Source organism: Podarcis bocagei (assembly GCF_964188305.1).
Source record: "Podarcis bocagei genome assembly, chromosome: 2".
NCBI classification, from domain to species: Eukaryota; Metazoa; Chordata; class Lepidosauria; order Squamata; family Lacertidae; genus Podarcis; species Podarcis bocagei.
In genome coordinates this window covers 84,137,424-84,157,933 of record NC_138126.1, presented here as the reverse complement: position 1 = coordinate 84,157,933, position 20,510 = coordinate 84,137,424, and the positions used below count along the sequence as shown (strand labels likewise).

Below are 20,510 nucleotides of genomic sequence, written 5' to 3'. Positions count from 1 at the left end.
TCTCTGTTGTCTTGTTCTCTTACTGCTGGTAGATGATATAAAACCTGTCACCTTGATGCCATCTGGCCACTGTTGTTTTTACTCTCATACTTCCAGCATACGTAACAGTCAGGAGATTGTCTCAAGTATCTCCATATGCTCTGTAAGAGAGCTGTATCTTACTAAACACAATTAAAATCCATTTCTTTTTAGCTCCAAGACAGCATTGCTGGTTTCTTGTAGGCAGATACGTGGGAAGAGGTGGACAATCTCCCATAACAGGTTTCTATTCAGTGCACATTAGGGGTTGCTTTTTCCTGAAATGATGTCCTAAAAAGCACAGATCTAAATGACTTCAACATGGCTTCTCATATGTCTAATCTGATTCCAAAAAAGGAAATTGAAACTGCTAGTGCTATATTTTTCTAGCACGTTGCTCCATTGCTACAATGGGACAGCAACTGATAAGGAAAATTAGTGGATGTTCTAATACTACTTTCTGCTGGAGTCCATCCAGATTGCTAGTGAGGCGAAGATAGGTGGAACTAGTCATTTCCCTAGAAATCTTTCTGCATGTTGGATCAAAATAATCAGTCAATCAGTGTGTATTTTGATCTTCCAAACATCAAAATAAATGAGGCAAGGAAGGGACAATCTGATTTTTCTCCTATTACATCTGATTTTAAATGAGACAATATCAGTTCTCTAACTGACCAAATTACAAAAATAATAGCTGTAACAAATTGTTGGTTTCTCAGTTGTAGGATAAAAAAACAGTACATTACCGCTACTAGTGACATAATTATAATTCTTCCACACTAACTATACCAGATTTAAACAAGGAATTGTTTTATTGGTGGGATCTAAATGGTGCCCTTGCACCAAAGGAAGGGCTTTTTGTCCAGTGGATGCATCCGCTAATACGGTGAGACATTTTCCACCAATTTCCTCCTTCCCACCCTGCAGCCCCGAGTATCGCCTCTCCCAAGGCAGCTCCAGAGAGTTGGGAGACTATTCAAAACGGTGGAAGATGGAATGAAAGGCTGCAGGGGCAAGGAAAAAATTGTGAAAATTGAATCCGCTTCTTCCATTAGCAGAACATTCACTGGATCAACCCTCCCCTTTTGTAAATGCAAGGCACCTACTGCATTCTACTCTATATCTAAACTGAGGAGATATGTGTGTGTGTGTGTGTGTGTGTGTGTGTGTGTGTGTATATATCCTATTGTATGACAGAAGAAATTGAATTTTTACATTAACTAGAAAATCAGGGTCTTCATTAAATATTCTGCTTATATGGTGCTTATATAGTTAGGAAAGCAACTTGCACAATTCAAATTAATCCTAATTGCCTAAACTGATTATACTTGGTGGCATAACAGAACAACAAATCATATCCTCTTGCCATTTATAGATTTTCATTAAGCAGTGACATCTCAATTACTTAGAATTATGTCATGATTTTAAACATTGCATCTAATTAGGTATAAATAAATATATATCTCAACAAACTGGCAAGTTGATAAATAAATCAATTTAAATTCATGTTCTCTAAAGTGTTTTTTTAGGAATGAGATTTAAAGACAAAAACCCAACCACTGCATGTACCATATATTTTTAGTCACATGTCTGAGGTTCGCTTTACAGATAAAAGGTAATTTGACAGATTGGTGTGTGTTACAAAGTACTGTTTTCTAGTCAGCACTGGCAAAGATCTCAAATAGACAGGTACCATGTCCTAAGGAGCAACAAGTCGAATTCTGACTCATTTCATCCCGTCATTTCATTTGAAAGCAGACGCTAGTTCGTATATGCTATGCATATCTGAGATACAAACCTCAAATGTCAACAAGGATGTGAAAAGAAAATGGAGGCAGCGTATTTCTACAATGTATATGCTGATTGTAGTGCTTTTAGGGCCAAAATAACAGAGCAGCTAAAATACACATACTTTAAGGAATAGGGTACAACTAATGAACAACTATTTTCTATTAAATAGAAAATATTAGGATAATTGTTGATACAATGTTATCGCAAATCAAGAACGGTACATGTAACATATTACAAACATGCTATCTCAATAAGGAAAAGATTGAGGAAAAGCTTACTGAGCTATTATGTGTAGTTGAAGTGTCATAATAAATTGAAATCACAAATTCGCTATTTTATTCCAATTGCATTAGCTTACCTTGATTCTACTGAAGACAATGTGTGCAATACCATCAGATTTCAGCCAACAGATCATTGACCAGTGGTTAATTCATGATATTAAGGATTAAGGATCTGGCATTCCAACAAAGTGGAAATATAAAATGTTTTAAACGGGGATACGCAAGAGAAGTGCCGTAAGATGTATACATGCACATACACAGGTACGTAGTCACTCTTATAGATGAACTATGACTGGCATCCCACCTTCCAGTAAAAGCCCTCTGTAAAAATTGCCCTTCTGTATAGAAACATAAGTGATTTGACCATGTAGAGATGTGTCTTTCAATCTGAAACTTTTTAATTTAGAAACGAAAAGTCTTTTGGTAAAAAAAATTCCCCATCTTTATGACTATCTACAATAATTAGTTTTAATTACTATATTGTTCCTATGATTTCTCTCTGAACAATTATTATGTTGCATAAAATACTGCAATAGAATAAATACGGTAACTCAATTTAGGCAGCCAACTTATTCCTTGTGGAAATTTCATTCACTTCTTGTAACAGTACAGTATACTGCAACTGAAGAAAGTCTTATCTATGACTCGATATTGTGTGTATGGCAAGGAAAGTAAATGGCAACACACCAACCATTACTAGATATCATAAAATGCTGACACAACAATTCTGGGCTCAACTTATTTGCCATAATGATGATCAGCAATAACATGGAAGTCTGATCCACTGTTTAGCTAGCTACTGCAAGGCCCACTACTGTGGTTAATTTTTTCCTGGCCCAAGCGTATCTTCTGTTGAGAATAATATGAGAGTCTTACATATGTTCTATCACATCGACAAAAATGGATGTTTGCCAACTATGAAGGAATGATGCCAATTATAGGATTACACCTAAATTCTTGGCCAATCAGTTTGCTCTATAATCCTAAATATTGGAAGGAAACCTCTTCCTTTTATTAGTGCGAATTTGAATACTGTAAATCAAATGGCGTAAAATTATAATCATGAAGATTCCATTGAAAAAAAATTCAAATTGCATAAGAATATCCACGAGACACATTTTTATGCAACCGATTCTAAAGCAGATATGTTGTGCTAATCACTCAAACAGTTCAGCACTCTTAAGTTACTCGCACAATATGAAAGCACAATTTTCTAGTCATAGGAGCCACAATAGAAGTTGTTGCATGCCTAGAAAAACACTGTACGGATAAGTACCAATTCTGTTTATAAAATGCTTTGAGTGTCATTGGGACTTAACTATCTCATAAATATAGGCAATTGTTCAGTACTCCATAAATTATTCACAATTTTGAATGTTACCATTTCACATGTTTTTCTAGAAAGTTTAAGATGATTTTAATTCTGACTGACATTTGGTGTCACTTGTAAAAACCATAATTCATGATTCTTCAACTATTCTAAAAATTCAAAAAGAGCGTTTAAAATCAAACTTACTGGACATTTAGAGAACTGAAGATCTTGTGGGAAAGGCAATATATCTTACTATTTAATGTATTTCCGCAGAACCATAGTAACTTTTCTGGTAAACAGTTGGACAAAAATAGAAACATTTTTAAATATATTTTTACTTTTTTGGGGGGGTGTTAATAAAATAAATACAAAATGCCTTATTTACCGTCCACATTGGCAATCACGACAATACTAGATACAAATATATCCTTTTTTAAAAAAAATATGACACTGGGAGGACTGCCACTGAGCAGGCACGCATCCCTCCAATCACTAATCAGAACTTGAATGAATAAATTCATTCATTAAATAGCAGCGCTCCAATGCCTGAACCACATGTAGAAAACAAGTTTCCAAAACTTATTTCCAAAAGACATTAATGGATTCTAGTTCACATCAAATGACAGGACTAAGAAGTGGGCAGGGCCGCTGGATGTGCAAAAAGGGCGTTGTCTCACCAGGAGCACCTCTAGACTTTAGTTAATAGGATACTTGTATATATGCGACCACAATGTAATTAAAAGGGCAACATGTAAAGATACACACTTGCCCTGCAAATAAACTATGTGGCCTCTAGGTGACCACAACTTATTTTTTTGAGCCTTAATAAGGCCTAATCCCATTTACCATCACAGCCTGCAAGTTCTGAGTGCATTCATTGATATACTAATGATGTGACATATCTTCAGAACATCCTTGGTTTGAGGTACAAAGTAAAAACTTAAGACAATAACTTTCTCCACGTCATCTGAAAACTTCTGTGTAAGTGACTAACATCGAAATCATTTAGCGTAATTTAAAAAAGGAGTAAGCACAAGGGTATAAGATTGTATCCAACAAAATTTTACTCAGAGTATGCCCGCTGAAATTAATGGACCTAAGTTAGGCATGTTTATTAATTTTATTGGGTCTGCTTTTAATATGATTAATGTTGGGTACATTCCATGATGCTTGCATGTGTGGCTGAGATCAGCCTCTCTTTGCAAAGCACAACTATGTTGTAAGAGCACATTATAACCATTACAAAGGAGACTCTTAATTACAGAGTGCAAAAGACTTTGGTAAGGTGGCCCCAATTTATAAATTTAAGTAATTATTAGAAATACCAGTAATCTGCTTCAGAACAAATAGTTTGATGAGGTCATATATATTTTTAAATGCATCTTTAAAATTAGTGGTGTTCACATTGCTCATATACTAAATCACATTCCTCACAATGGGATTGTCACAATCCTCACAATGGGATTTCCTCTCAGCCATTGTGTTTTCATGCCAAAGCTCCTTCTGTATGTTTAACAATTATTCTCTCTGACTAGGTCAATTGTATACTGCTTCCAAATACCACACCACTCAGACCTGTTAGCCACCCTCCTAACCATAAAAATACAGGTTCTAGCTGTTAGTATACAGAAAACAATGTGCTTTAGAACCTATTAAACCCAATCTGCTCGGTACAAAACCCAGTGTGGCTTCTAAGGACCACAGAACCAAAGCCTTCTTTTATGGTTTAATTAACAGTAACATCAAGTCAGCAAGTGAGAAAATTTCTCTTGGCTGGCTACACACTTTAGTAAAAAGAGAGCGAGAGAAAAAGAAAAGATGCAAACACTGAAATAATGGCACTGCAGCATGCATGCATGCACGCACACATGCACGCACACACTCTCTCACTCGCTCTCTCTCTTTCTCTCTCACACACACACACGCACGCACACACAAATAAATCAGAAAGTCAACTCACAGAATCTCCAAGTCACGCAGGGCTCGGAAGGCTCCATCTTCAATGCAGCTGATCTGATTGTTGTCCAGTTGCCTGCAGGAAGGAAGGAAAAGTATGAAGGCTTGCCTGGTAACCACGCTGCCTTGGAGCACCATGTTCTAAGCTTCCCTGTCACTAAGGTGTCCCTCCACCCCCTTGCAGTCTTTGCTTGTCACCAGGAGGAAGCTTGCCTGTAGTCTGCCACGCTGCTCTGTCTCTTCTCACTGACTGAAAGAGCTGCATACTACAGCACACTGAAGCCTGTCAGGTCTCAGTAAATATTAATTGCGCTCCCCCCCCTCTAAGGCAGAAGGGAATAATTTCATTACATTAGGGCATCCAATCCATTATGAGCTTTTACCGTCATGTCACTGAAACAATTTCATTAAGCTAAAGGCCTGTAAATCATTGGAGGTCACCATGCTGCCCCCAGTGACCTCACAGAATACTGTTTTCCCCCTTTTACTGGAAGTTGTAGTCCTCCGTCCTGACAGTACTAAATCTCAAGGCTTTATCTGCCCAAGAGCTTCAAGGGTGTATGGGGAATATACCAATTCCAAATTAGACTCAACTAATCTAATTTTATAGTCTTTTTATTATTCCAAGCACCAAATGTCTGTGGTGGTTCAATGTTTTTTCTGCATTGTTACTGGCCCCATCTGGTAGGCCTGTCTATTGAAACATTTCTGACCACCAAACACAGAATCACTACAAGTATATCAAGCAAGACAGATCTAATCAAGGAATTAAATGTAAAAATACATACACCAGGAGTGAATTCTTTTCCTTAGGCACTTTAGAATATGCTGGGTAAATGCAGGGGTTATCAAATAACAGAAAGATGCAAAGAAGAAAATGGCTTATTATGCTGATTTCAAGATCTGTTTATATCGCTGATTATAAAATCTCAGCAGGTATTTCCACACTACCAATTCAATACAGATCTTTGCCCAATTCAATACAGAATGTCGTTCACTGACACAAAAAATGTTTGCACACAGGGGTTGAGGATAGACTTGGCCCAGGCACAGCTACATCTGTTCATATTTCTAGACTAGGCTACACACACACACACACACACAAAATTATTATGCTGAGCTTTGTACTTTTCTAAGGTTTTTTTGGATACATCTACAAATCTTGCTGCTCCTCCAAGCCTGCTGATACTACTTTCATATGCATGCGTGGTGTTGTTTTGGCTTTATAAATATCACCGTTCCATAATTATTTCTCTAGTAGCATACAGCACAGCTGTGGTGTATTTTGCTACTTACAGCGAATCTGAGCAAACCTTTATACTTTGTCAGGATTTCAAAACAAAGAAGAAGAAAAATCAAGTACAAATTAGATTTTGTTAACAAAGATAGCTAATTAGGTAAGGATATTTTTTCTAACATGAAATTTGTTTTTAAGCTTGCGATCCTAAAATGTGTGCCCATTTGTGTATGTCTGGACATATGAGGCTGGTTCTATTCACTTCTATGGTCCGCCAGGTTGAAGCTGGTAGGACAGAAGCAAGTGTGAAGGAATGTTTTCACATTCCTTCACCAATTTTTGTTGCTGCTGTGTGTGTGGTTTTTCATAAGTTGTTTATGCTTTTGAGGCGGGAAAGATTTAGACATGCTAAGAAGTGTGTCTAAATTTCCTGCCACTTGGGGTCATGCCATGGGACTGGAAGGGTTTTAAATCCTTCCGATCCAAGCTGCTTCCCGAAATGTCTCCAGCAAGCCCCCAGTCCCGACAATGCCAGCGTTGGAATTCCTAAGGAACCTAGACCAGTGTTTCCCAACCACTGTTCCGCGGCACACTAGTGTGCCGCGAGATGTTGCCTGGTGTGCCGCGAGATGTTGCCTGGAGGCGGGCAAGTCGGGCGGCGAGAGGCGGGGCGGCGGCGGCTCTCATTCCCTGCCCCTGCCAAAGCTCACCCAGCCAAGCCGCGCTCTCCTTCCTGCCTCGCTTTGCTGCCTCCTCCCCCCCCACCCCCAAAGCTTGGAGGTTCCCCGGCAAGGGGGAGGAAAAAAAATTGAAACTTACACTTTCGTGTGTCCCTCCCGGCGTGACGCTGCGCGCTGACGTCACGGGGCTGTAATGGTGGTGTGCCGCGAGATTTTTTTCATCAAACAAGTGTGCCTTTGCCCAAAAAAGGCTGGGAAACACTGACCTAGACCATGTTACTAAATAGGCTTTGACTTCATAGTTTGCAAAATAATAGAATATACTTAAATCCCACTCAAGTCATAACTGAAATCTCTCAACATTTCACAGGAGAAAACAAAGACAAACTTATACTTAAACTGTTTTAGGCTAAAACACATTCACAGACTGAATACTGATGATTGTTGGAGATGTACAGATACTTGGCTGACCTTTTTTTTTAAAAAAAAAAGTAAGTCAAATAACTGTATTAGGGGATACTGGATAGGTATAAAAACACCTTCAAAACTTTTGTAATTGTTAATTAAGATACCTAAACAATATTGCTCATGTTTCATTTATTGTTGTTTTGACTACCATGGTCATAGCAACCTCAGAAAATAATAATAATAATAACAATAATACACACACACACACACACACACACAAAAAAAAACAACTCTTAAACATATATTGTCAGTACAAAGGATTTGGAATTAGTAATGAATCAGCTAACTGTTGGAAGAAGGCAATTTCTCCACCCTTGCCAGATTGGCTTTTTGTAGCATGAGACGGCATTACACATTAACATAGTGTACATGGCTACAAAACAATTAACTGAAAATCCTTTTGTAGATCGTTGGGGTTGTAGCACACTGTGCATCTCCAATCATGGAAGGATCCTTGATCTAGAGGGCACTTCTGTGAAGGGAAAGAAGGCAATGACCGCTCCCCGCTTAAAACGGGGGGCGCCCTTTGCGTGGGCGCGTGCAGCCCCTAGACCTGGAGCGGCCCCAACAGCATAGGCTTGGCTTTGCCTTCCCTCAGGTGTGATACCTGGAGGTCTCCGCCTACCTCAGTCAGTTGTCCAATCCCACCTGGGGGAAGCGTTGCCAAGGAGACCAGGCCAGGTAGGGGAGGGATTACCTGCCCACACAATAGAGGGAGGATCTCACCTAGGAATCCTCACTTGGCTCCAGAGCTTCTCCCACCCTACCCACCCTCAGTTAATGTCTTATTTTGCAGGTTAACTTTTCTTCACAGGTTTTTGCAGGTTAACTTTTCTTCACAGGTATGCGGGCGCTGCTACGTTAAGGTCGCTGTTAAAGGGCCGGAAAGGAATTTCCCTGCATTGGCAGGTTTCGCCTTTCCCGTAGCAAAACGTCACAACTTTGGCGGTATCAGGCCTTGGGCGGAATCCTTTTGTCCATCTTCCTCTTGCGGCGGCGATACCAGGGTTCCCCGTTAAAGGGGTTTTCTGAAGGGAGGCTTTGGCCGTACACCGAAAGGTTGTCATTGCTCTCCCCTGCGGCGGCGGCGTTACGGGGGCGGCCATCTCTGCTTGAACATATGTTCTCCAGAGCTGGCCCATCCCCCACACACACACTGGATAACCCTGATGCTCCCTAGGTCCCCGGCTGGGGACCAGGGAGGGAGAACGCCCAATGCCTGAGCCAAGGTCTACCCACATTTGAAATTTAATAAAGTTGTGGCCAATTTAATCCCATAGCACGTTGTCTTGAGTCGTTATTCCACATGACGGGGGGACCGTGCAGGATCTGGGGACTCCGCCTGCCCACGCAAAGCATTTTTCACTCCTCCTTCCTTCTTCAGCCTCCTGTGTCCCCACCCCAAACCTTGTCTAGTGGGTTGGGGAACTCTCTGGAGCATCACATGAGAGTACAGGCAAAAAACAAAAACCCTCCTTTTCTTTTCTTCTCACAGAAGAACCTTTCATAAGTGAAGGTACATAGCCAGATACAAACCTTGGTCTTTATCTGTAAACTTTTAAAATGATAAATTAAAGTCCTTTCCATCATTTTTATAATGTTGGTGTTTGTTATATATTCTCTTTGCTATAAAATATTGAAAATACAGACACACATATAACACAGCTCTACTTTTGACTCAAGGGTCAAGGCCTGAGCTACTTCTTCCATCGCCTCTCTCACTCCCCCCTTCCCACAACACATTGCTGATGGCACTTCTCTGCCTTGCTGATTATATTTGTATTAATATACTCTGCAATTGTTGTTGCTGTTAATTCTATTTATATACCGCCCCCCTTTATCAAAAAATCCCAAGGTGGTGTACAACATCAAGAAAATATTTTATGGAACATAATAATAAAAACATACAACACAAAACAGCCTATTCTGCTCTGGATTTAGATGTGATGTGTGCATCAGCACACTGCCCATAACACTTTCCTTTTCCTTTTTAGATTTAACACTGTTTACTCTTTTATTGGCACATTTGTCTTTTTTTTTTTTAAAAAAAAGCAAATTATTCTAGAAGTACAAACAAACATACTGTGAACTGGAATCTTGCGTTTTTTCATTTCACAATGGAGTTAGATGCAACTTATCGAACAGTTGCAATTCAAACACATTCAGCAACATAATCAGGTGTATGTAGGAAGCAGAACTGCACAGGGTCACATCTGCCTCTTCCAAGCACTGACTCTCATGCTACTGTCATATGAACATTTACTTAGCAGTAAGTCTCATTGATTTGAATGGAATTTACTTTGGAGCAGACAAGTATAGCTTTACAGTTTCAGATATTTAGCTTTTTAGGTACACTGGGTAAATCTGAAGAATTCTAATACATGTGGGTGCATGCTAGTAATAATTTAAATAGGCACTAGACTACAGATTCTCCCCTCGCCTATGAATTTCAATAAAAATGTATTCAAAAAAATAGGAGCTGTTTCTAGTAAATAAGGATAGCTGAAGCATTTGCAACTGGGGATTGGCAAATTTGTCAATTTTGGCTTCTCTCAAGTTTCTCATTTTTCAGCTCTTAAGTTCAGTTTTCCACATCGGTTTACACTTCATTTAAGGGCTACATGAAAATTCAGCAGCATTTCATTGTGAATTTCTCCTAATATGCACATCTTTGTGTGCAGTTTTGCCTGAGATATGCATTCTTTCCATTAAATTGCTGTTGTATGCTATTTTCCATAACGTGTATTTTATACACCCCCTACCCTTGTATATGCATTACTTGGCTGTAGAAATGTGTTGCAAAATCCAAAAATGCACAAATTTTGAAAGATAATATGGGTTTGAATATTGTTTAAGAAAGTACAAAATAGGTAAATTCACCTTTAATTGGAATGGAATAAAATTTCAGCCCCATCCCTAGGCAGTAACTGACGACAGGATGGAATTCAACAGCCTTAGATATTAAGTTCCTCAACTTCTAGTGCACCTTTTGATGAGTGGGATAAAATAGGCATGAAGCGTTAAACCTAAATCCGTCCTTCCCTTGACACACTTTAAGTAAAATATATTAAAGCAGTCACTTAGCATCTGCAAGGTTCTCTGAGAAAAGAAAGCTCTATGTGCTCTCCCACTATTTTACATACAGAGAGCACAAACAACAGGGGGAAAGGCTGTCTTCTTTTATGTCGCCTTCCCAGAGGTATGTGACTGACTATTCAGTTTCATTCAGCTTTTTTTAAAGTTATGATTATTTTTACAAAATCAGTTAGACATAATAAGAGCTGGACACTATTAGAAACAATGCTGGACCAGATAGATCCCTCATCTGATACAGTAGAGATATTTTTATATTCTTAACTTGCAGGTAGCCTCAGGGAAGAGCCAGGAACAGCGGGAGATGAAAGCAGGTTGATTTGGGTAGTCCCCCCCCCCCGCCTTTTGCCCTCCACTGCCATTTCAGGCTCTGCACTTGAAATGATCCCGTTTAAGTCTATTAATATTTTAGGAGAAATCTAATGTACTAGCCTAACATGCACCTAGACAAACTGTGTTTGTTTTATATGAGTGCTATACTTGCATTCTGAAGTCTTTCCATCCAGCTTTTCTTAGGTGCAGCCAGCACTAACTATAAGCCTTAGGCTGTATTATGCAACTGCTGAGAGATTTGAACACTTTTTACACAATCTCTTTGTGTACATGCATGGGAGGAGTATGACGAAGGTGGAAAGCTCTGCACCTGAGGTATTTGGGGATGGAGAGTGGAAGGTTATCTACTTTTGCATGCAGAAGGTCCCCAGTTCAGTACAACCCCTGTCACCTCCAGGTATGATGTGAAACATCCTGCCTGAAACCCTGGAGAGTTACTGCTAGTTTGTGCCAAAAAGCCAAGCTTGATGGATCTGTAGAATGACTCAGAACAAAGTATCTTCCTATGCTCTTCTGCACTTTCAACAGACTTTCAGAACAGTTCCTATGTTCATACAAAGTCTCTCTTGCTACTGAACATGGTACGAGAAAAGCTCTTATATAACACATATATGAATTGTGCACTAAAATATTTCTCAAACATTTTTATACTTCCTTTCACATCAGTCTTCAGCGTACATCAGATTTTAGGAATAATTCATCAACACAAAAATCACACACACACACACACACACACACACACACACACACACTGCAGCTAATATCCCAGGGTTCAGTTAAAAACATAACAATCTACTGGAATTAAACACCAGCAAAGGCCTGGGAGCATATATATGTTTATAATAGTTTCCAAAAATCATTTGTGTTGGTGCCTGCCTGAACCCAGACTCTTATGAAGTTTCTTTAGAGAAAGCAGTCACTGTTCTAGATACAGCCTAAATCTGCAACAGTTCAGGATTTATGTAAGCCCATGTTTCAGAATTTAAAGGACAAGAGGAATGCACAGACATATCTAATTGGTTAAAAAAAATTGGGAGAAGGAATTCATTGCGGAGATTTCTGATGAAAAATGTGGCTGTGCATACAAACAGAAGGTAATAAACTTAATTAAAGTAAACCTCAAACAGTATTTTTTATAAAATAATACAAAATAGTATTATACTCCAAATAAATTAATTAAAGGAACAGCATCAGATATCGGCTGGAGGCTTAGAAAAGTTAAAGGTACATTTTTCCATATTTGGTGGGACTGTTGCTTAATTAAAATAATTATACCTTCAACAACCAACGGAAGAGGAAAATCTGGGACTTACAAAATAAGGTTATACAAACAACTGTGGAACAGAATTCAATAGACACATTTCAGCAAAAAAGAAGACTTCTTATATTCCCTACTGCTATCAACATCATACAAGGGATTCAGTTTTGATGGATATTCTAAGTATAATGTTATATATAGATTACATTTATTTTGTTATAATTGTAGCCTTAAAAAAAAAATTTCTCATACTTTCATGTATTTATTTAACATATCTTCTCTTTCCTTCCCAAATGAGCCCCAGTGTCAGGGACTGTCTGGACACTGAGGAGTGGTGGCTGGATACAGATGACAGGGCACTGGGAGAAGGTGGGGTTGGAGATTGATTTAGAAGAGATCCATGATCTGAGGAACCCGTAACAGCCAGGAGGCAAGAGTCAGAGGCAGGCTAAACTGCAGGATTGGAAAGTGAAGGACAAATGTTGGAGGAGGGAGAGAGAGGTCAGGCTGGTGTAGAGTCTAGGGCTTCCACACTTCCTCCTCCTCCTCCTGCCTCCACACCTCCTGCTTCACTGTCTCCCAGGACCAGAAGAGGACTGAAGCGGGAGGAGCAGACACCGGTTGAACGCAGGCCGAGTCTTAGACTGCTTGTTCACAGCTCAGCTGGGGAAGATATATAAACTGAGAATGGGGGTGGTGCCTTCCTGTTAGGCTGCAACTGCCTCATCAGCTGCACACTTAGAAGTACATTGGTGCCTCGCAAGACGAAATTAATCCATTCCGCGAGTCTCTTCGTCTAGCGGTTTTTTCGTCTTGCAAAGCAACCCTGTTAGCGGCTTAGCGGATTAGCGCTATTAGCGGCTATTAAAGGCTTAGCGGCTAAAAGGCTATTAGCAGCTTAGCGGCTTAGAAAAAGGGGGGGAGCGAAAAAAAATCACAACACTTGCAAGACGTTTTCGTCTTGCGAAGCAAGCCCATAGGGAAATTCGTCTTGCGAAGCAGCTCAAAAACGGAAAACCCTTTCGTCTAGCGGGTTTTCCGTCTTGGGAGGCATTCGTCTTGCGGGGCACCACTGTAGCTGAGATTTGTAGGACTGATTGACATGCCTTCCCCTATCTTCTAGGTGTACTTTTGACAATAAAGAGTTAATATCTTCCTCTGGACCTTTCTTGCCTGACAGCACCGGGGAGGAAAACAGCAAGAGATAAACCAATAAAATCATCTCAAAAACAATTCAAAAAAAAATTCAGGCAGGCAACAGGATGTCAGAGGTGCTAGAGCAGGGGTCAGCAAACATTTTCAGCAGGGGGCCGGTACACTGTCCCTCAGACGTGGGGGGCCAGATTATTATTTTTTGGGAGGGGGAATGAACAAATTCCTATGCCCCACAAATAACCCAGAGATGCATTTTAAATAAAAGGACACATTATACTCATGTAAAAACTGGACTGTCCACGGGCTGGATTTAGAAGGCGAATGGGCCGGATCCGGGCCCCAGGCCTTAGTTTGCCCACCCATGTTCTAGAGCCCTGTATAGCAAGTTATAAATGTTTAGCAGCCAACAAAAGCCCTTGAATAAGCTTCATTTAAATATCTAAAGCAATAGATCATTCTTCATTTTGCTACAGGACATTTCTTGTGTTACTTTTCAACAGGCTTTCCCCCACATAAATTGCATGAAAAAACATTTACAAATCTCTGAAATTGTAAAGTTTGCAGGAAATCAATTCAAATCATTCTATTCATATAAAATAAATGAAAAGGGGGAAACCCTCATATCAAACACAATCATAATACAACATGTTTGTTTGTGTGTAATTAGAATTGTAATCTGTCAATAAATTCTATGGATCCTAGAACAGAATATACTTTATTCCTGCTTCTTCTATACTTTGTTGCACTTTTAGTGCTAGTAAAATTATCATAACCAATGTGACTAATATGTTAAGTGCAAATATTTCTTATTTCTCTGTTATATTTCTGTGTTTAATCATCTAAATGCAATATCCATTCAGAATGATGTAGCAGATTTTTGTCAGCAGTGAAAAGTTCACTGAACTTACAAAATATTCAAAACACACTTTCCCCAGTTTTATATAAATGACAACATAACTATTAAATGTGTGAATTAGAATGCAGTTGGATTTTGCCTTCTTCCTAGAAAGGATGCAATAACTGCATTGATACACCTTAAAGAATCCATGACAATATATTTTAAGTTAAATATTGTAACTTTTAAAACAAAAAACCTTGAAGCTTATATTATCCTGAAACCAAATTTAGAAGGGCTGGAGAGAAAGCTATGGTTCTAATCTAGGGGATGCCTGCCATATTCTGATCTGCAAAGGGAAATTATAGAACAGAAGCATAGAAAGCAGAACAGGTGAGATTTCCATATTGACTGCAATTCTACCCATTCAGTTTAGTTGTTTTCCTACCCTACAGTACTCTACATTACTATTTTGTGAACTATATACTATTTTGTGAAGTTATCCGAATACTGAACATTATCAAAATACCATCATGCCAACACAAGAGGGCAGAATCTGCAGACTTGGGGAATTCTAAAGTTAGCTAATTCTAAAGTAAACTAATTTGCTTTGGGTACTTTTTTGCGGGGGAGCTAAAAGGGGTAGAGGGATAACTAAAAGCAAGCCACTGAAAACTGAGCATGCTCAGTCATCACAGAAATCTGACTGGGGAGAGTGGCAGGAAAACTGCACTGGAGGAGGGAGAATAAAATTGAGCACCTTAAAGAGAGCATGGCTTGGTGGCAGGAAACCTTAATAGGGCCATTCTACCCTGAAATGTGTTGCAGGTCCCACATGTACTAGTTACATACTAGCCATTGTCTCAGTCATGGGCATTGTAGTAAAGGCAGATTCTCCCTCCTCCCACAAAAAATACTGTTGCTTGAAAATAATTGCCGTACTATTCCGTGTATAACATGCCCCCATGTATAAGATGACCCCAATTTCTTGAGACCGCAACAAAAAAAATGGAGGGGGGGGATTGCCCAAAGTTGTTGGGATTTTTTTGCCAATTGTCAGCAGACCTTGCTGCAGCAACCAATCACACGCCCAATCGCCGCTGACAATCTTTTGCTGTCTGCTGCCACCAATCGCCTGTCCCCCCTTTGCTATCCATGTATAAGATGACCCACAATTTTGGCCTATTACCGTATTTTTCGCCCTATAAGACACACTTTCCCCCCTCCAAAATGAAGGGGAAATGTGTGTGCGTCTTATGGGGCGAATGCAGACTCCTTGGCTTCAGCGATAGCAACGCGAAGCCTCTGAAGCCTGCGCTCCGGAGGCTTCGCGTTGCTTCCGCTGAAGCCAGGAGAGTCTGCTCTTTGAGGCTGGCGGTGGGGGAAAGCAGCGCTTCCCCCATTGCCAGCCCCAGAGGATGGGGGGCAGCGGGAAGGCGTGGGACGCCTTGCCGCTACTCTCCAACCCGGCTTCGAGGCTGGCGGTGGGGAAAGCAGCCCGCCTCCTAGAAAAGCCCGCAGGAGCCGCGCACCCTTTAAAGAGCGCGCCGCTCTTGGGGGCTTTTCCCCAAGGAGGGAGAAGGGACTGACTGGCCCTTTCAGTCCCTTCTCCCTCCTGGTCGAAAAGCCCGCAGGAGTCAAGTGGGGCTCCTGTGGGCTTTTGTGGGAGGTGGGGGAATTCCGCCACCTCCCGCAAAAGCAGGGAGAAGGTCTTGGAGTAGCGCACAGGCTGTGTGCAGCCTGTCCGCTGCTCCCAGAGCTGCGGGGGGGGGGAATCATATTTTTTTCATTGATTTCCCTCCCTGAAAACTAGGTGCGTCCTATGGGCCGGTGCGTCCTATAGGGCGAAAAATACGGTATTTCTAAGGAAAAAATATTGCTATACACGGAAAAATACGGTACTTGTTCTCTATCAGTTTAGTCAGAATTCCTAATATGCAAGAAAGTTTTTAACATTCACAGCTTTTTAGAATGATAAATATATGATTATCAAATCTAAGTATATAATTTTATGTGATGCTAATTTTATTTTTTGAACTACATTGTAAAACATTTTGTGTTTGTTTTTGAGAGATGAAGGCCAAAGACTGGTCATATCTGACTAAGGCCCCCAGTTAAATGGGACTCTTCCCGCTTTCAAAAACTGGTTAATGGAAACAAAACACCCACAATTTCTTTCTTCTGAAGTTATCATATGGAATTAGACTTTCTTAGGTGCTGAACTTTATTTCAAATGCTTTTCTTGCTAAGGATCTCAATTGCTGAAGGTGAAGAAATTTTAAATTGCAGCAATTACATATTTACAGACTGCATATTCTACACATTATTAAAATGAAAGTTAATTACTTCCCTGCAATTTAAACAAAATTTAAACAAAATTCAAGGGGAGAGCTTTGGCTTAGAGGTAGAGCACATGCTTTGTAAATAAAATATCCCCGTTTCAGTGTGTGGCCTGGTTGGGGGAGACCCCCGCTGAGTGAAAACAATACTGTGAGTGTAAATAATACTGAGCTAGATGAACCAATCATCTGACTCAGTATAAGGCAGATTACTATGAACCATAGTACTAAAGAAATAAGAATTTGAATTTTGATTCTGCCATGTAGTCACTAGATGGCTTTAGGCAGGCAGCTTTCTCTGACACTTTCCCCACAACTATAACATGGTAATAATACAACCAACCTATCTTAAAGAGGGTTTTTTGTAATGATTACAACAATAAAATATATGTTAAATGCACTAAGCATTCTAAGAAATTGATAAATGCCAAATACAAATTGTATTAATTAAATAAATGTTATAAAATGAGTACTGTAGGTATCACAAAAGTTTCCACCTCCTTCCTAGTTTGGGAAGGATCACTTGACACTCACCTACATTTACCAGAACTATGCCTTAGCTGCAGGCTACTGCAAAGATCTAACAGGCTCTTACCAACTTTGCAAGAATGCCTGCATGCACACATATGTGTATGTATGTGCACACTCACATTTATTTTAATTTGTATGGCTTGATATTGGAAGTAAATATTATGAAAAATACAGATCCGAATTTAATGATCATATTAAAATCTTAAATCTCCCTCATTCCCTTCCCCACTTTTCAGTTTCAGGATTTTTACAACATCCTTGTTTCATTTTGCTCAATTGCTGATGTAATGAACACTGCATACCAAACACATAAAAGACCATCTCCATAGCAATTGCTGAAGGTTTTATTGGTTTCCCTAGTTACTCTTGACTGATAACCATCTGTTGTTCTCCACTGCCCAGTGGGGAAGAGTAAATATGAGAAGGGAGGGGAAGCAGTCATTAGGGCCTTTCTCAAAGAGATGTTAAGTGTCCCAACCACGTTTCAGCCTTTGATAGCAAATCCTGCAACTTCTACATCTCATACTATGTCTCACTCTTCTACCATTTGTTGTTTTCTCAACTCTCAAATTCTAAGCGCATCAAGAGCTTACAGATTTTTGCTTAAGGAACTGCAAAGCACCATGTACTTCAATGGTGCTGTATATAATGACAATATTACATTATCTAGGTTAAGATCCAAACCACTTGAAAAGGGGAGTTAGTTTAACATTGTTCAAACTGAAATTCCTTTTCATATGCTGTGTGGAGTTTTCTACTCTAAAAAATCATTAAATAATCCTCTCAGAACCAAAACTGTAAATGTTCAACTTTGCATCAGATATTGGATCTTGACTTCTAAAAATAATAATTTAAATTGGAGGAAGATGGCTGCTTGGGAAGAGGAGAATTGACTTTTGAAGCCATTAATTAAACTACAGGACAGTCTGATCTGATTTTATCGCTTGTATAGGCAGATTTACCAGTAATAATTTGGATTTGCTCCCACTAGATAAATGCTGCCACAGTTATACACTGGCTCCTAAAAGAAGCATTCCTCTTGAGAACTCAACTTCTGATTTGTTTCAGTAACTAAGAAAACAATATTTAAAAAATGATCCTATTGACCAAATGAAGACCAAGTCTTTTGAGTTAACCTGGGTTAGCCTGCTTGAATTCCAACAGTGGGATTCAACTAATGATTCCCATTAGCAGAAGCCCTCTGCACTGGTTTCTGCTTGTATAACAGTGCTTCCCTGACTCTATTGAAATTGGCTCGGGAGGCCAGAACAGTGCACAGGGTAAGGAGAAGAGGGATTGTTCCATTCGGCGAACTGAAATGCTTGCCCTGACAGCCTTAGTGTGATGTTGAATTCCTCCCCATTTGTTTGTAATGCAGTTACACTCTTGGAGCACTGAGACAACAGGATGAAGTTTGGTAAACACATTCAAGGCAAAATTTCAACTTAAAACCCCAGCTAAACTCCATCATAATATTTTCAAAGTGAGAACATGTGTGTGTAGGTCAAACATTGGTTAAAACATGAAGCATAGAATTTTATTCTGAAAATTGCATCCCACAGTCTTAAAGTTGAAGAAAATTACTGCATTATCCCTCTTGGCTTGAATATAGTGCAGTATGTCTACTGGATAACACTGAAATGATTGCTGGTGTAGACTTTCAGGATAGCTTTCTTCATTTCAAATATGAACCTCAATTCATTTTCAAGGGATGCAGGAAACATGAAATGCACAATTTAGTGTCAGAACATCCTTGAAGATTGAGACAAACGAATTAAAGTTGACAGACACATTCAAGACACTTTTCTACATTTCAAAAATAAACTCTTGCACCCTTTTCCAAAGGAGGATATTGCATATGGATTATAATGTGACACTGAAGAAAGACTGTTTGTAAACTTTGATTTTCCTATTTCATATTCAGGGATGGGAACCTATAGCTCTCCAGCTGTGGTTGGATTCCAATGCTCATCAGCCACAAACAGCTTGGCTAATGGTCAGAGAGAAGGGGCGCTGTAGTCCAACAACATATAGAATGCCACAGTTTTCCTATCCCTGCCATACATTAAGTAACAGAACCTTTCATAAAAAAACGGATTGGGATTTTCATAATGTGGATTGGGCTGGATCAACAGTTTCACTTTCAACAGACCTAGTGAAATCAATGACACTTAAATTAGCCATTACTAACTGAAATATCATAAATTTCAAAGGATTTACTTAAAGTATGACCAAATTTAGATCAAAGCCAGTGGAATTCTACTTAGAATACTCTTAAAAGCACTTTACATCCACTTTAAAAATCTCAATGTACTTTAGAAATCAAAGCTTCTGATGTGAATTGATGTTTACTATCCATCAATTCGGAAACCTCTCAAAGCTTCCAAATAAATAATAATGAACTGCACCTCCTCTAACTATTGGAAGAAAACCTAACAGTCTTGTACCTAGCAGAGTGTAACGGGGTGGGTGGGGTGGATATAGGACTTAAGGTTCTCTACTCAGTTTTCAGCTCCAAACTGATACATGTTTCAAATGATTATCAATTCACATTCAATAAACACTTTTGGGCATTTCCATTTTGCAGGAGGGGGAAAAAGGATTCCCAAGGCTGCAATTCTATACTGTACAATTCTGTACTGTGCAATTCTATACCTGAAGTAGCAGCGCATCCAGTGGGACAGAGCGGCAGAGCAGTCCTCCTGACACTGTCGTCACTGAAGCTCATTTGGATGGGAATGGGGCAGAGCAGTGGTGAGGACGGAGGTGCACATGTGCGCTGGCAGAGTCAGTCAGATGCTCCTACCATTCTGCTTGTCAGCTTGGCCTTGCCATCACCCTGTCCCATCCTGATAAGCAGCAGCGACAGCACCAAAATGGCTCCACTGGGGGATTCACACCACATTAAATTCACTGCCATCTTGCTCTTCACCTCCTGGTAAGTAGCAGCAACATGAATGGCTGGGGGGGGGGCAGGTGAGCAGCAGCACCCCACCCACTACTGACTTTAACCCTAATTTCAGATTCCTTCATGTTTCTACATTTCCCTGGAAGCTGCTGCTATTAACTACAGAGGGAGGGAACATGGTGGCATTCTACATCTAACAGCAGCAATAGAGAGGACAGGATTTTCCATTCAGGAATTAGGGCTAGTGAAAGGGATAAAGCCAACCTTTCATAGTGCTCTAACCACAACCCAAACTACTTCCCTCCCACAGCAGCT

At 39.8% G+C, this 20,510-nt stretch overlaps 1 protein-coding gene across 2 annotated transcripts in view; it reads right to left on the bottom strand.

Annotated features, from left to right (window-relative positions):
* Positions 1 to 20,510, bottom strand: part of SLIT3 (slit guidance ligand 3) — a 422,071-nt gene that overhangs the window by 170,278 nt on the left and 231,283 nt on the right. For both annotated transcript variants that reach the window (XM_081184726.1, XM_081184725.1), the window contains exon 6: positions 5,363 to 5,434. In XM_081184726.1, coding sequence (XP_081040852.1) covers positions 5,363 to 5,434 — 72 coding nt within the window. The remainder of the gene's footprint in view (positions 1 to 5,362; positions 5,435 to 20,510) is intronic.